Source organism: Salmo salar, chromosome 21 (genome assembly GCF_965601325.2).
Source record: "Salmo salar chromosome 21, fSalSal1, whole genome shotgun sequence".
Lineage (NCBI taxonomy): Eukaryota > Metazoa > Chordata > Actinopteri > Salmoniformes > Salmonidae > Salmo > Salmo salar.
Window position 1 is genome coordinate 42,864,913 of NC_138311.1, and position 15,511 is coordinate 42,880,423.

The 15,511-nt window shown below is 43.5% G+C and overlaps 1 protein-coding gene across 4 annotated transcripts in view; it reads right to left on the reverse strand.

The window, feature by feature from the left end:
- LOC106582334 (diacylglycerol kinase beta-like) overlaps window positions 1-15,511 on the reverse strand; it is a 191,201-nt gene that overhangs the window by 77,740 nt on the left and 97,950 nt on the right. For all 4 annotated transcript variants that reach the window (XM_045704808.2, XM_045704806.2, XM_014165320.3 and 1 more), the window contains 3 exons: window positions 12,946-13,031; window positions 12,646-12,735; window positions 3,947-4,107 (listed from right to left, as the gene is read on the reverse strand). In XM_045704808.2, the coding sequence (XP_045560764.1) occupies window positions 3,947-4,107; window positions 12,646-12,735; window positions 12,946-13,031 (337 nt within the window). The remainder of the gene's footprint in view (window positions 1-3,946; window positions 4,108-12,645; window positions 12,736-12,945; window positions 13,032-15,511) is intronic.

The window sequence follows — 15,511 nt, forward strand, 5'->3', positions numbered from 1 at the left end:
GAAAAACGCATGTCAAAAATGTTATAAAATTATTAGCATTTTAATGAGGGAAATAAGTATTTGACCCCTCTGCAAAACATGACTTAGTACTTGGTGGCAAAACCCTTGTTGGCAATCACAGAGGTCAGACGTTTCTTGTAGTTGGCCACTAGGTTTGCACACATCTCAGGAGGGATTTTGTCCCACTCCTCTTTGCAGATTTTCTCCAAGTCATTAAGGTTTCGAGGCTGACGTTTGGGAACTCGAACGTTCAGCTCCCTCCACAGATTTTCTATGGGATTAAGGTCTGGAGACTGGCTAGGCCACTCCAGGACCTTAATGTGCTTCTTCTTGAGCCACTCCTTTGTTGCCTTGGCCATGTGTTTTGGGTCATTGTCATGCTGGAATACCCATCCACGACCCATTTTCAATGCCCTGGCTGAGGGAAGGATGTTCTCACCCAAGATTTGACGGTACATGGCCCCGTCCATCGTCCCTTTGATGCGGTGAAGTTGTCCTGTCCCCTTAGCAGAAAAACACCCCCAAAGCATAATGTTACCACCTCCATGTTTGACGGTGGAGATGGTGTTCTTGGGGTCATAGGCAGCATTCCTCCTCCTCCAAACACGGCGAGTTGAGTTGATGCCAAAGAGCTCCATTTTGGTCTCATCTGACCACAACACTTTCACCAGTTGTCCTCTGAATCATTCAGATGTTCATTGGCAAACTTCAGACGGGCATGTATATGTATTCTTGAGCAGGGGGACCTTGCGGGCGCTGCAGGATTTCAGTCCTTCACGGCGTAGTGTGTTATCAATTATTTTCTTGGTGACTATGGTCCCAGCTGCCTTGAGATCATTGACAAAATCCTCCCGTGTAGTTCTGGGCTGATTCCTCGCCGTTCTCATGATCATTGCAACCCCACGAGGTGAGATCTTGCATAGAGGCCCAGGCCGAGGGATATTGACAGTTCTTTTGTGTTTCTTCCATTTGCGAATAATCGCACCAAATGTTGTCACCTTCTCACCAAGCTGCTTCGCGATGGTCTTGTAGACCATTCCAGCCTTGTGTAGGTCTACAATCTTGCCCCTGACATCCTTGGAGAGCTCTTTGGTCTTGGCCATGGTGGAGAGTTTGGAATCTGATTGATTGATTGCTTCTGTGGACAGGTGTCTTTTTTACAGGTAACAAGCTGCGGTTAGGAGCACTCCCTTTAAGAGTGTGCTCCTAATCTCAGGTCGTTACCTGTATAAAAGACACCTGGGAGCCAGAAATCTTTCTGATTGAGAGGGGGTCAAATACTAATTTCCCTCATTAAAATGCAAATGAATTAACAGCATTTTTGACATGCGTTTTTCTGGATTTCTTTGTTGTTATTCTGTCTCTCACTGTTCAAATAAACCTGCCATTAAAATTATAGACTGATCATTTCTTTATCAGTGGGAAAACGTACAAAATCAGCAAGGGATCAAATACTTTCCCCCCCCACTGTATTATGAGCCGTCCTCCCCTCAGCAGCCTCCTGTGATGTAGACTCCACTCCAATCTGATCTGTGTGTTTACAGTGCTGACTGAGGGTTAATATTAATGCAGTCTCTGTATAGTGAAGCCTTCTCATTAAAGGCTTGGTTTCCTCTAGACAATCTTCAGTCAGCGTCATTGTATCCAGATCAAACTTAGTTGACAATGGCCAGAGTTGTTAAACAGGAATTTGATAGATCAAAATACTTTATAGTCAAGATTTTATATGAAGCTCTTCTCAACATGGATTTATGTTCGACTCTTCTTAGGATGTAGGTTGTGTGATTATTAGATTTCATTTGTTATTTAATATGATCAAGCTTAAGTGTTTACTTAATGCAAAGTACTGATGCCCAAAAGCATTACAAAGTAATCTGAGGCAGACAACAAAATATCAATACCACAAAGCATCTTTATCTCCAGCCTAGAGTGTTCTCCCAGTCACTACGACTACCATGTCATCTACAATTAACTTACTGTGCAAGAAACAGATGACAGTTGAGATTCGAAAATTGGCCTTGAGAGCGCCAACGCCATGGCAACCCAATCCCCGGCCTTGGGAAGGGAAGGTCTGTGAGTGTGATGGCAGGAAGCGCTGCCCCAATATGGGTATGGATATTGAATCCGATTCTAGGCCGCCAATGATTACGACATGATATGGCGTGACTGAGTCACAGTACTAGCGCTCGTTTGCTTAGGTGTCATTGGTGCCCAGATACGCAGCCATCTGTCCCTGGCTGCTGGAGTCACTGCGATGCGATCTGTTGCCCTGGGGAAAGGCCATGCCGTATTGGATCATAGTGCCATCTACAACATTTGAATAGCATTGGTATAAGTGGATTACATAAACACAGAATCCTTCAAACGGATCAGAATTTGAGCTTAAAAGGTCCTCTGAGAAACACAGAATTTATATTTTAGTGGACAGTAAATGGACTGTAAATAACAATTCTATCATCAATAACAGTTTAAAACATAGCCAGCCCTTCTTTAGAAATGGCGTACAGCCGGGGTAGATACTAGACAGTGGCTGCAACCAAAGTATGGACCTTCCTGGCACTGGCACTACCACCCACCAGCCCACATCTGAATCACATAGAGGGGGTCCCCTGGCCACCCCCTGGCCACCCCCTGGCCATTCTGACACAGGCATGACATGCTGGAGAAACATCCATTGTCTAGATAGAAAGGTCAAAGGCTTGGCCATTTGCTGATATAATCCACATTATATTTAGAGCATGTTGTCTTTCCCTTCAGTCAGCAATATGCTGACCATTATGAGATCAAGTAGTGATATCAGTAAGCTGCTTTTGAAAGTGTTCCTAGCCTGATTTCTGATCTGTTGGTGCTGTATTATCTGTATTAGCACATAGGAGTTGTCTATACAGTACAAACAGATCTGGGACCAGCTGGCTAGGGTGTACCCATAATGCAGCAGTAACAAGAGGGTAGAGTCCTTGTGTTTGGCAGAAACCTGATGAATATGTGGCAGGCGTGGGACCAGTGGGATGCCGGGTTGCATAACATCACAGTAGTCCATGGTAACCCTGCCAAGTTAGCCCCTTCCTCCCTGGTCCTCATCCTACCTGTGATTGGTCCAGACATATTATGTACCAATCACACTTCGGCTTAGTCCAACTGTCTACTCCTGGTGTGTATTTTTAGGCGTCCGTGCAGTGATGCCTGGTGGGCTTGAAGAAAATAAAGACAGGAAAGACCATAAAAGGGATTGTTTCCTTCAAATGAGGTGCTGCTTACCTTATAGTCAAGCAACCGTAGCTTTAATAACAGATATAGGAAACATCCATCTGAAGTGTCAGGGATTGACAGAGAGACAACAAGACAAGAACTGAGACAGAATTAATTTGACCTCGTCCCTCTGATCCCTCTAGTGTAATACGTTTGAGGATGAGCCCATGGTAGTTTGTTTCAACAAAGTAGTAGAGAGTAGAGAGATAAAGGGTTGCTAAGCAACAGGGACAATGGCGATGCTGATTCCTTCCCTTTAAAAGGGGAAACAGTAATTAACCTGCTTGAAAGGCTTAGAAACCACCAGTGATTCTGCAAATTGTTTAACTCCCATGCAATCCCATACTGCAGCATAGTACTGGGCCTATGTCCTGCTTCTGTTTTGATCTGAATATGGAAAAGCAGGTAGGATTGTGTGTGTGTGCGTTTTTAAGGATAACAATTTGAAGTTGAAAATTGGTTCTGCATGTAATTGGTTCTGCATGTCAACAAACATTTCCTGGTGAATCTGATAAACAGAGGGTGAGTAGGTGAGTGCGTCTGTCTGTGTGTGTGTGTGTGTGTGTGTGTGTGTGTGTGTGTGTGTGTGTGTGTGTGTGTGTGTGTGTGTGTGTGTGTGTGTGTGTGTGTGTGTGTGTGTGTGTGTGTGTGTGTGTGTGTGTGTGTGTGTGTGTGTGTGTGTAGTCTGTTCTCTCACCACTCCGATGGAGAAGTAGTTGTTGACGATGCAGTTGGGGACTGGGTCTCCCTTCTCCTCCTTGTCTACAGGGACAATGTCGATGTTCCATCGGTCCAGCATCATATCTGTACTGTGTTCTATGTCCCGCAGAAACTTCAGCAGGCTGCCTCCCTCATAACCTACAGGACAGGACAGAGAGACGGGTGAGACATGACACAGGGAGATACAGCCATCACACACTAAGGTCACTCACACTGTCAGACCCAGGCTCTCAGAACAAGTTTTATTAATTCAATAAGATCTAGTATTCATCAAATTGCATAGTGCTTTCTGTATTCCATTTGACGTGAGGTCAGAGGCCTTGGATTCCTAGAAGCAAGCAAAGAGAAAACTAAGATTGAGTGGTGAGAAGGGAGTACATCTGAAACCCTCACACTGACAAAACAGCCTAATGGCAGACAGTATGGATGTACACAATAGAGTCATCATTGTGGCCTTACGCCCCAGAGGGGATGAAGAGGAGTTAGTAAGTAAGTACACTGCCATGGGATAGAACTCCTAACCTCCAGGCCTCTCTGAGAGAGACTATTGGTACACTCAAAAAAATGCTGTGTTAAAAAAACCCAATTTGGGTTCTTTGGTAACCCAGCACTGGGTAAATATTGGACAACACACGCTGGGTTATTTTGACCAAGCCAGTTACGTGAATAACCTAACATGGTGGGTTGTTGGGATTACCCAAACATGGTTTAATTTAAATATTAGTTGGTTATTTTTTACTGTCATGCTGGGTTGACATGCAGCTGGGTCTTTCTTAATGTACAGTTGTGGCCAAAAGTTTTGAGAATGACACAAATATTAATTTTCACAAAGTCTGCTGCCTCAGTTTGTATGATGGCAATTTGCATATACTCCAGAATGTTATGAAGAGTGATCAGATGAATTGCAATTAATTGCAAAGTCCCTCTTTGCCATGCAAATGAACTGAATCCCCCCCCCCAAAAAAAAATTCCACTGTATTTCAGCCCTGCCACAAAAGGACCAGCTGACATCATGTCAGTGATTCTCTCGTTAACACAGGTGTGAGTGTTGACGAGGACAAGGCTGGAGATCACTCTGTCATGCTGATTGAGTTTGAATAACAGACTGGAAGCTTCAAAATTTAGGGTGATGCTTGGAATCATTGTTCTTCCTCTGTCAACCATGGTTACCTGCACGGAAACACGTGCCGTCATCATTGCTTTGCACAAAAAGGGCTTCACAGGCAAGGGTATTGCTGACAGTAAGATTGCACCTAAATCAACCATTTATCGGATCATCAAGAACTTCAAGGAGAGCGGTTCAATTGTTGTGAAGAAGGCTTCAGGGCGCCCAAGAAAGTCCAGCAAGCGCCAGGACCATCTCCTAAAGTTGATTCAACTGCGGGATCGGGGCACCACCAGTACAGAGCTTGCTCAGGAATGGCAGCAGGCAGGTGTGAGCGCATCTGCATGCACAGTGAGGCGAAGACTTTTGGAGGATGGCCTGGTGTCAAGAAGGGCAGAGAAGAAGCCACTTCTCTCCAGGAAAAACATCAGGAACAGACTGATATTCTGCAAAAAGTACAGGGATTGGACTGCTGAGGACTGGGGTAAAGTCATTTTCTCTAAGGAATCCCCTTTCCGATTGTTTGGGGCATCCGGAAAAAAGCTTGTCCGGAGAAGACAAGGTGAGCGCTACCATCAGTCCTATGTCATGCCAACAGTAAGGCATCCTGAGACCATTCGTGTGTGGGGTTGCTTCTCAGCCAAGGGAGTGTGCTCACTCACAATTTTGCCTAAGAACACAGCAATGAATAAAGAATGGTACCAACACATCCTCTGAGAGCAACTTCTCCCAACCATCCAGGAACAGTTTGGTGATGAACAATGCCTTTTTCAGCATGATGGAGCAACTTGCCATAAGGCAAAAGTGATAACTAAGTGGCTCGGGGAACAAAACATCGATATTTTGGGTCCATGGTCAGGAAACTCCCCAGAACTGGTGGTCAATCCTCAAGAGGCGGGTGGGCAAACAGAAACCCACAAATTCTGACAAACTCCAAGCATTGATTATGCAAGAATGGGCTGCCATCAGTCAGGATGTGGCCCAGAAGTTAATTGACAGCATGCCAGGGCGGATTGCAGAGGTCTTGAAAAAGAAGGGTCAACACTGCAAATATTGACTCTTTGCATCAACTTCATGTAAGTGGATCTGTTTTTTTTTTCTTCTAAAGTATTTCTATTTACTTCGGATCTGGAATCCCTCAACTGAAGCTAGCCAGCTAACTAGCTATCAGCTATCAGTCAGTAAACCACTACTAGCGGTCATCAGCTAACCTTAAGCTCGGAAAGCTCTCGCCAGTTTGTACAACGTGACTCAAACCAGAGCATAACGGACCTATTTTTCTCTCCATATCCCCGGATTCTTACCGCAAACTCTGAACCTTTTCATCTGGATCTTCGCAACTAGCTAACCGCAATCCCGGGTGACTACTCCTGGCTAGCGTTTCCATCCCAAAGTAAGCACCAATTAGCCTGAAGCTAGCCCGGCTAGCTCCTGGGCTACCACCAAAGCCCACTCCTGGGCTACAATATCCGGACCCCTTCTACAGCCGGTACGGGGCACGGAACCCCGCCGATCCTCTACGACTGGAATACTGACATAATCTGCCCGAGGATTCCAACAGGCCCCTCGGGCATGACGTCCCCCAAAGGCCCTTCTGCTAACTTGATAGCTCCGGTCTGCTTACTGCTAGCTTGCTAGCCCCGGTCTGCTAACTGCATTCTTGCTAACCCCGTCTACTAACTGCTAGCTTGCTAGCCCCTGTCTGCTAACTGCTAGCTTGTTAGCCCCGGACTACTAACTGCTAGGTTGTTAGCCCCGGCCTGCTAACTGTCTGAATCGCCGTGTCCCCAGCTAGCCCAACCACTCACTGGACCCATACGATCACTTGGCTACGCATGCCTCTCTCTAATATCAATATGCCTCGTCCATTACTGTCCTGGTTAGTGATTACTGTCTTATTTCACTGTAGAGCCTCTAGCCCTGCTCAATATGCCTTAACCAACCATGTTGTTCCACCTCCTACATATGCGATGACATCACCTGGTTCAAACGTCTCTAGAGACTTTGTCTCTCTCATCATTACTCAATGCCTAGGTTGACCTCCAATGTACTCACATCCTACCTTACCTTTGTCTGTACACTATGCCTTGAATCTATGCAATCGTGCCCAGAAACCTGCTCCTTTTACTTTCTGTTCCGAACGTGCTAGACGGCCAGTGCGTATAGCCTTTAGCCGTACCCTTATCCTACTTCTCCTCTGTTCCTCTGGTGATGTAGAGGTTAATCCAGGTCCTGCAGTGCCTAGCTTCACTCCCACTCCCCAGGTGCTCTCATTTGTTGAGTTCTGTATCCGTTAAAGCCTTGGTTTTATGCATGTTAACAAGCCTACTCCCTAAGTTTGTTTTACTCACTGCTTAAGCACACTCTGCCAACCCAGATGTCTTAGCCGTGTCTGAATCTTGGCTTAGGAAAACCACCAAAAACCCTAAAATCTCCATCCCTATCTATAACATTTTCTGCCATGATAGAACTGCCAAAGGGGGCGGTGTTGCAATCTACTGCAAAGATAGCCTGCAGAGTTCTGTCTTACTATCCAGGTCTGTACCCAAACAATTCGAGCTTCTACTTCTAAAAATTCACCTTTCCAGAAACAAGTCTCTCACCGTTGCCGCTTGCTATAGACCACCCTCTGCCCCCAGCTGTGCCCTCGACACCATATGTGAATTGATTGCCCCCATCTATCTTCTGAGCTCGTGCTACTAGGTGACCTAAACTGGGACATGCTTAACACCCCGCCATCTTACAATCTAAGCTTGATGCCCTCAATCTCACACAAATTATCAATGAACCTACCAGGTACAACCACAACTCCGTAAACACGGGCACCCTCATAGATATCACCCTAACTAACTCGCCCTCCAAATACACCTCTGCTGTTTTCAATCAAGATCTCAGCGATCACTGCCTCATTCCCTGCATCCGTAATGGGTCTGCGATCAAAGGACCACCCCTCATCATTGTCAAACGCTCCCTAAAACACTTCTGTGAGCAAGCCTTTCTAATCGACCTGGCCAGGGTATCCTGGAATGACATTGACCTCATCCCATCAGTAGAGGATGCCTGGTTATTCTTTAAAAAGGCCTTCCTCACCATCTTAAACAAACATGCTCCATTCAAAAAAATTTGAACCAGGAATAGATTTAGTCCTTGGTTCACTCCAGACCTGTCTGCCCTTGACAGGCACAAAAACATCCTGTGGCATTCTGCATTTGCGTCGAATAGCCCCCGTGATATTAAACTTTTAAGGGAAGTTAGGAACAAATATACACAGGCAGTTAGGAAAGCTAAGGCTAGCTTTTTCAAACAGAAATTTGCATCCTGTAGTACAAACTCAAAAAAGTTCTGGGACACTGTAAAGTCCATGGAGAATAAGAGCACCTCCTCCCAGCTGCCCACTGCTCTGAGGCTAGGAAACACTGTTACCACCGATAAATCCACGATAATTGAGAATTTCAATAAGCATTTCTCTACGGCTGGCTATGCTTTACACCTGGCTACACCTACCCCGGTCACCTGCACGGCACCCTCCACAGCAACCCGCCAAAGCCCCCACCATTTCTCCTTCACCCAAATCCAGATAGCTGATGTTCTGACAGAGCTGCAAAATCTGGACCCCTACAAATCAGCCGGACTAGACAATCTGGACCCTCTCTGTCTAAAATGATCTGACGAAATTGTTGCAACCCCTATTACTAGCCTGTTCAACCTCTCTTTCATATCGTCTAAGATTCCCAAAGATTGGAAAGCTGCCGCGGTCATCCCCATCTTTAAAGGGGGTGACACTCTAGACCCAAACTGCTACAGACCTATATCTATCCTACCCTGTCTTTCGAAGGTATTCGAAAGCCAAGTTAACAAACAGATTACCAACCATTTCGAATACCACCGTACCTTCTCCACTATGCAATCTGGTTTCAGAGCTGGTCATGGGTGCACCTCAGCAACGCTCAATGTCCTAAACGATATCATAACTGCCATCGATAAGAGAAATTACTGTGCAGCCGTATTGATCGACCTGGCCAAGGCTTTCGACTCTGTCAATCACCACATTCTTATTGGCAAACTCGACAGCCTTGGTTTCTCAAATGTCTGCCTCGCCTGGTTTACCAACTACTTCTCTGATAGAGTTCAGTGTGTCAAATCGAAGGGCCTGTTGTCCGGACCTCTGACAATATCTATGGGGGTGCCACAGGGTTCAATTCTCGGGCCGACTCTCTTCTCTGTATACATCAATTATGTTGCTCTTGCTGCTGGTGATTCTCTGATCCACCTCTACACAGATGCAGGCTATTCAATCGATCACTGCCCGCACCTGCTCGCCCATCCAGCATCATTACTCTGGACGGCTCTGACTTAGAATACGTGGACAACTATAAATACCTGGGTGTCTGGTTAGACTGTAAACTCTCCTTCCAGACTCACATTAAGCATCTCCAATCCAAAATTAAATCTAGAATCGGCTTCCTATATCGCAACAAAGCATCCTTCACTCATGCTGCCAAACATACCCTCGTAAAACTGACCATCCTACCAATCCTCGACTTCGGCGATGTCATCTATAAAATAGCCTCCAACACTCTACTCAACAAATTGTATGCAGTCTATCACAGTGCCATCCGTTTTGTCACCAAAGCCCCATACACTACCCACCACTGCGACCTGTACGCTCTCGTTGGTTGGCCCTCGCTTCATACTCGTCGCCAAACCCACTGGCTACAGGTTATCTACAAGTCTCTGCTAGTTAAAGCCCCACATTATCTCAGCTTACTGGTCACCATAGCAGCACCCACTCATAGCATGTGCTCCAGCAGGTATATCTCACTGGTCACCCCCAAAGCCAATTCCTCCTTTGGTCGCCTTTCCTTCCAGTTCTCTGCTGTCAATGACTGGAACGAACTGCAAAAATCACTTAAGCTGGAGACTTATATCTCCCTCACTAGCTTTAAGCACCAGCTGTCAGAGCAACTCACAGATCACTGCACCTGTACATAGCCCATCTGTAAACAGCCCATCTATCTACCTACCTCATCCCCATACTGTATTTATTTATTTATCTTGCTCCTTAGAACCCCAGTATCTCTACTTGCACATTCATCTTCTGCACATCTACTATTCCAGTGTGTAACTGCTATACTGTAATTACTTTGCCACCATGGCCTATTTATTGCCTTAACTCCCATATCTTACCTCATGTGCACTCACTGTATATAGACTTTTTGTTTTCTTTTTTCTACTGTATTATTGACTGTATGTTTTGTTCATTCCATGTGTAACTCTGTGTTGTTGTATGTGTCGAATTGCTATGCTTTATCTTGGCCAGGTCACAGTTGCAAATGAGAACTTGTTCTCAACTAGCCTACCTGGTTAAATAAAAAAATAAAAAGAATAATAATTGTCAATTAAAGCCTTTGACACTTATGAAATGCTTGTAATTATACTTCAGTATTCCATAGTAACATCTGACAAAAATATCTAAAGACACTGAAGCAGCAAACTTTGTGAATATTAATATTTGTGTCATTCTCAAAACTTTTGGCCACGACTGTAATATAAAGTTATTTCAGGAAGCGTGGCTTATTAGGGGTGTGGCTTTCAGATAGATCTTATTGGCAACCTGTGAGAGTTTTTTGCATTTTACAAATTCTTTTAGAGTATTAAGATTACTTATTACATATTGTAATAAGGTGGTATCTTTCCCAACAACGGGATTTGCATAAACTTTTAGGGATTTTATACATTTCTGTAAGCCTGATTGAAGCTACAAAAATGTAAATGTTCAACCTTAACATGTGATAACTATACAACAGAACAGATGAATTTGAATGACATACACTCTAATGGGTGGCTAAAAATAACTATCTAAAAGCCACTCCCCTACTAAACCTTGCCTCCAGTCTTCTGATCTGACCCGCTGGATCTCATCTCAATAACCCAGCATCAACAGTGTGAGTGTAGAGGTAGACAGTAGAGGCATACACAATAGAGTCATCATTATACTGTGTCATGGGATAGAACTCCCGAACCCTGGGGGGCTCCGGTGAGCGGGTCCTCTGTGTTGGAGACCAAGTGGGTCTGAACCACAATTACTCTAATGATGACTGTGATCAGTACTGCTGAGAGGTGGACCGGGGTGTTAGGGTTACACCAGTGGCTGTCATGGAGGCGTGAGCGTCTAATGAGGACCCATCACTCAGAGCACCAGGGGACTTTAACACTCACATGGCGACCCATCCTGACAGCCAGGGTTCATGTGTGATGAAACTTGTTCCCCCTCCTGTGCTCCAGACCTGGGTTCATGTAATATCAGAAATCCTTCAAATAATGGAACTTTGTTCGATTTTTCAAAAATAAAGTGTGTACCCAGGTCTGCATCAGGGGACGTTGACACTGAGAGCCGAGGCCCATGTGTGATGACACGCATTTCCCCCCGTGTGCTCTCCAACAGACTGAGCTCACACTTTTCCACCCTCATGTACATTTCCTAAATCACAGAGGGAGAAGGCAATGATGATGTAATGTAAGAAGCCAATTAGCCTACTGAAGATTTAACAAAAAGCTCACCGACTACTTATGGCACAATAGCATGCTCTTCCATGTTCGCATACAAGCATATTCCACTATACGTGATGCACACATATGCTTACATACAGCCCAGTCCTGACTGATATAGTTACAAAACAGGCCTAAAACATCTGTCATATAACATCTGCCAGTTAATAGGAGATCGATAGGAGATTGTGTCACCAAACACAATTTAGATGATTGGTTTACTATGCTAGGAATTAAAATGCATGTGCAATATGTTTCTACAAACAGACCACTGTGACACAGTACTTCCCTCACAGTCCCAACTTTTGTATCTACTACTGTACAATCCATAAATATGGTCATAACACTTAAATGTCTTCACAGAAAGAATCTACTTGCTTTTAAAAATATTTTTTTGAGAAGATAATGTATTCAACTGGTACTTGGTCAAAAAGCCCCTGGGAACTAATTGTCCATTTAGTTTCCAAACATCAGATCATAAGCCCGCTGCCTGGCTAAAGTGCTCGGCTGGTCTCTACTCTACACAAGCCAGGGCCAGGTCAAGCAGTCAGTCATAATCAGGGTCGCAATCATTGGCCCAAAAACAGGCCCAGTCAATGGCAAGCAGGGATTATATAATAACTCTGATTTGCATTATAGAACACTTTCAAATTAGCTCTATGAGGATGTGTTTAGAACAGTGGAGGCTGGTGGAAGGATATATAGGAGGACGGCCTCATTGTAATGGTTGGAATGGAATTAATGGAACAGAGTCAAACATGTGGTTTCCATATGTGTGAAGTGTTTGATACCGCCCATTTATTTCATTACAGCCATTACAATGATCCTGTCCTCCTATAGCTCCTCCCACCAGCCTCCACTGGTTTAGAACCACAAAAACACAACAGGTGCATTGTGAAGATATTGAGGAAAATATTGCTGATGGGAGCTTTCAGTGAGTAAAAGAATACTCACACTGTGATCTATGTACACACTCACACATGCACACACACACACACACACACACACACACAGCTTCTCACCTCCGCCCCAGCGTAGACATCTTGCCAGATCGTTCCCTGTGCCCAGAGGGAGGATGGCAACAGGGGGATCTTTTGCAAAGTTGGCCTTGTCTGCAGATGGACAGATAATGATAAGATAATAATTACAATTCTGATGGATTTCGGAGAAAGAACATTAAGGTGTAGCCAGAGTACTGTACAGTATAGTATTATAGTGTTCTATGTTACTCAGGCACACACACACTCACAGCTATGAAGGTGGAAATATTTTACTGTGTTCATGTATAATGAATGAGTTTAATCCAATAGATTGAGACACACCAATACAGTCTAAGATCCATCCCACTGTCCCGTCCCCTCCACATGCCAGCACCTGGAAATCAGGGACATCATGGAAGAAGTTGAGCCTGTGAAGACAAAATACATAAATACACAAATACACACACATACATACAGAAAGACAATACAGAAATACACTATGGAAAAAGAAGGAACCACACGTCAGAAATCAGCTCAATGTAACTGAAGAATCCATAGAATCAAACCACTTCTGGGAAAATTGGAACACACTAAACAAACAACAACACGAAGAGTTATCTATCCAAAAAAGAGATGTATAGATAAACCACTCTACAACAAAGAACAAACAGCAAAAACATATACATGATCAAATACAAATCTTAGAATGCACTATTAAAGACTACCAGAACCCAATAGATTCTCCAATTGCATTGAATGAACTACAGGACAAAATACAAACCCTCCAACCCAAAAAGGTGTTGATGGCATCCTAAATGAAATGATAACATACAGACCACAAATTCAAATGGTTATTCTTAAACTCTTCAACATCATCCTCAGCTCTGGCATATTCCCCTATATTTGGAACCAAGGAATGATCACCCCAATCCACAAAGTAGAGACAAATTTGACCCCAATAACTACTGTGGGATATGCGTCAACAACAACCTTGGGAAAATCCTCTGCATTATCATCAGTGGTAGAAAAAGTACCCAATTGTCATACTTAAAGTAAAGATACCCAGTAAAATACTATTTTAGTATAAGTCTAAAAGTATTTGGTTTTAAATATACTTAAGCATCAAAAGTAAATGTAATTGATAAAATGTACTTAAGTATCAAAAGTAAAAGTATAAATCATTTCAAATTCCTTATATTAAGCAAACCAAACAGAACGATTTTCTTCTTTTTTAAAACATTTATGGATAGCCAGGGACACACTCCAACACTCAGACATAATTTATAAATGAAGCATTTGTGTTTAGTGAATCTGCCAGATCAGGTAGCAGGGATGACCAGGGATGTTCTCTTGGTAAGTGCGTGAATTGGACAATTTTCTTGTCCTACTAAGCATTGAAAATGTAACAAGTACTTTTGGGTGTCAGGGAAAGTGAATGGAGTAAAAAATATATTATTTTCTTCAGGAATGTAGTGAAGTAAAAGTTGTCAAAAAGAATACTTTACAATTTAAGTACTTATACAAAAAAAAACTTAAGTAGAACCTTTAAAGTATTTTTATTTAAGTACTTTACTCCACCGATTATCATTAACAGCAGACTCGTACATTTACTCAGTGAAAACAATATACTGAGTAAATGTCAAATTGGCTTTTTACCAAATTACCGTATGACAGACCACGTATTCATCTTATACACCCCAATTGACAAACAAACAAACCAAAACAAAGGCAACGTCATCTCATGCTGTGTTGAGTTCAAGCTTTTGAGCTTTTGACTCAATTTGGTATGAGTGTCTGATATAGAAATTGATGGAAAGCAGTGTTGGGGGAAAAACATACAACATTATAAAATACATGTAAACAAACAAGTGTGTGGTTAAAATGGGCAAAAAAAAGACATTCATTTCCAAGGAGCCGTGGGGTGAGACAAGGTTGCAGCTTGAGCCCCACCCTCTTCAACATAAAGTTGAGGTCGGAAGTTTACATACACCTTAGCCAAATACATTTAAACTCAGTTTTTCACAATTCCTGACATTTAATCCAAGTAACAATTCACTGTTTTAGGTCGGTTAGCATCAACACTTCATTTTAAGAATGTGAAATGTCAGAATAATAGTAGAGCGAATTATTTATTTCAGCTTTTATTTCTTGCATCACATTGCCAGTGGGTCAGATGTTTACATACACTCAATTAGTATTTGGTAGCATTGCCTTTAAATTGTTTAACTTGGGTCAAACGTTTCAGGTAGCCTTCCACAAGCTTCCCACAATAAGTTGGGTGAATTTTGGCCCATTCCTCCTGACAGAGCTGGTGTAACAGAGTCAGGTTTGTAGGCCTCCTTGCTCGCACACACTTTTTCAGTTCTCCCAACAAATTTTCTATAGGATTGAGGTCAGGGCGTTGTGATGGCCACTCCAATACCTTGACTTTGTTGTCCTTAAGCCATTTTGCCACAACTTTAGAAGTATGCTTGGGGTCATTGTCCATTTGGAAGACCCATTTGCGACCAAGCTTTAACTTCCTGACAGATGTCATGAGATGTGGCTTCAATATAGTCACATAATTTTTCTTCCACATGATGATGTTGATTTTGTGAAGTGCACCAGTCCCTCCTGCAGCAAAGCACCCCCACAACATGATGCTGCCACCCCGTGCTTCACGGTTGGGATGGTGTTCTTCAGCTTGCAAGCCTCCCCCTTTTTCCTCCAAACATTACGATGGTCATTATGGCCAAACAGTTCTATTTTTGTTTCATCAGACCAGAGGACATTTCTCCAAAAAGTATGATCTTTGTCCCCATGTGCAGTTGCAAACCGTAGTCTGACTTTTTATGGTGGTTTTGGAGCAGTGGCTTCTTCCTTACTGAGCGGCCTTTCAGGTTATGTCGATATAGGACTCATTCTACTG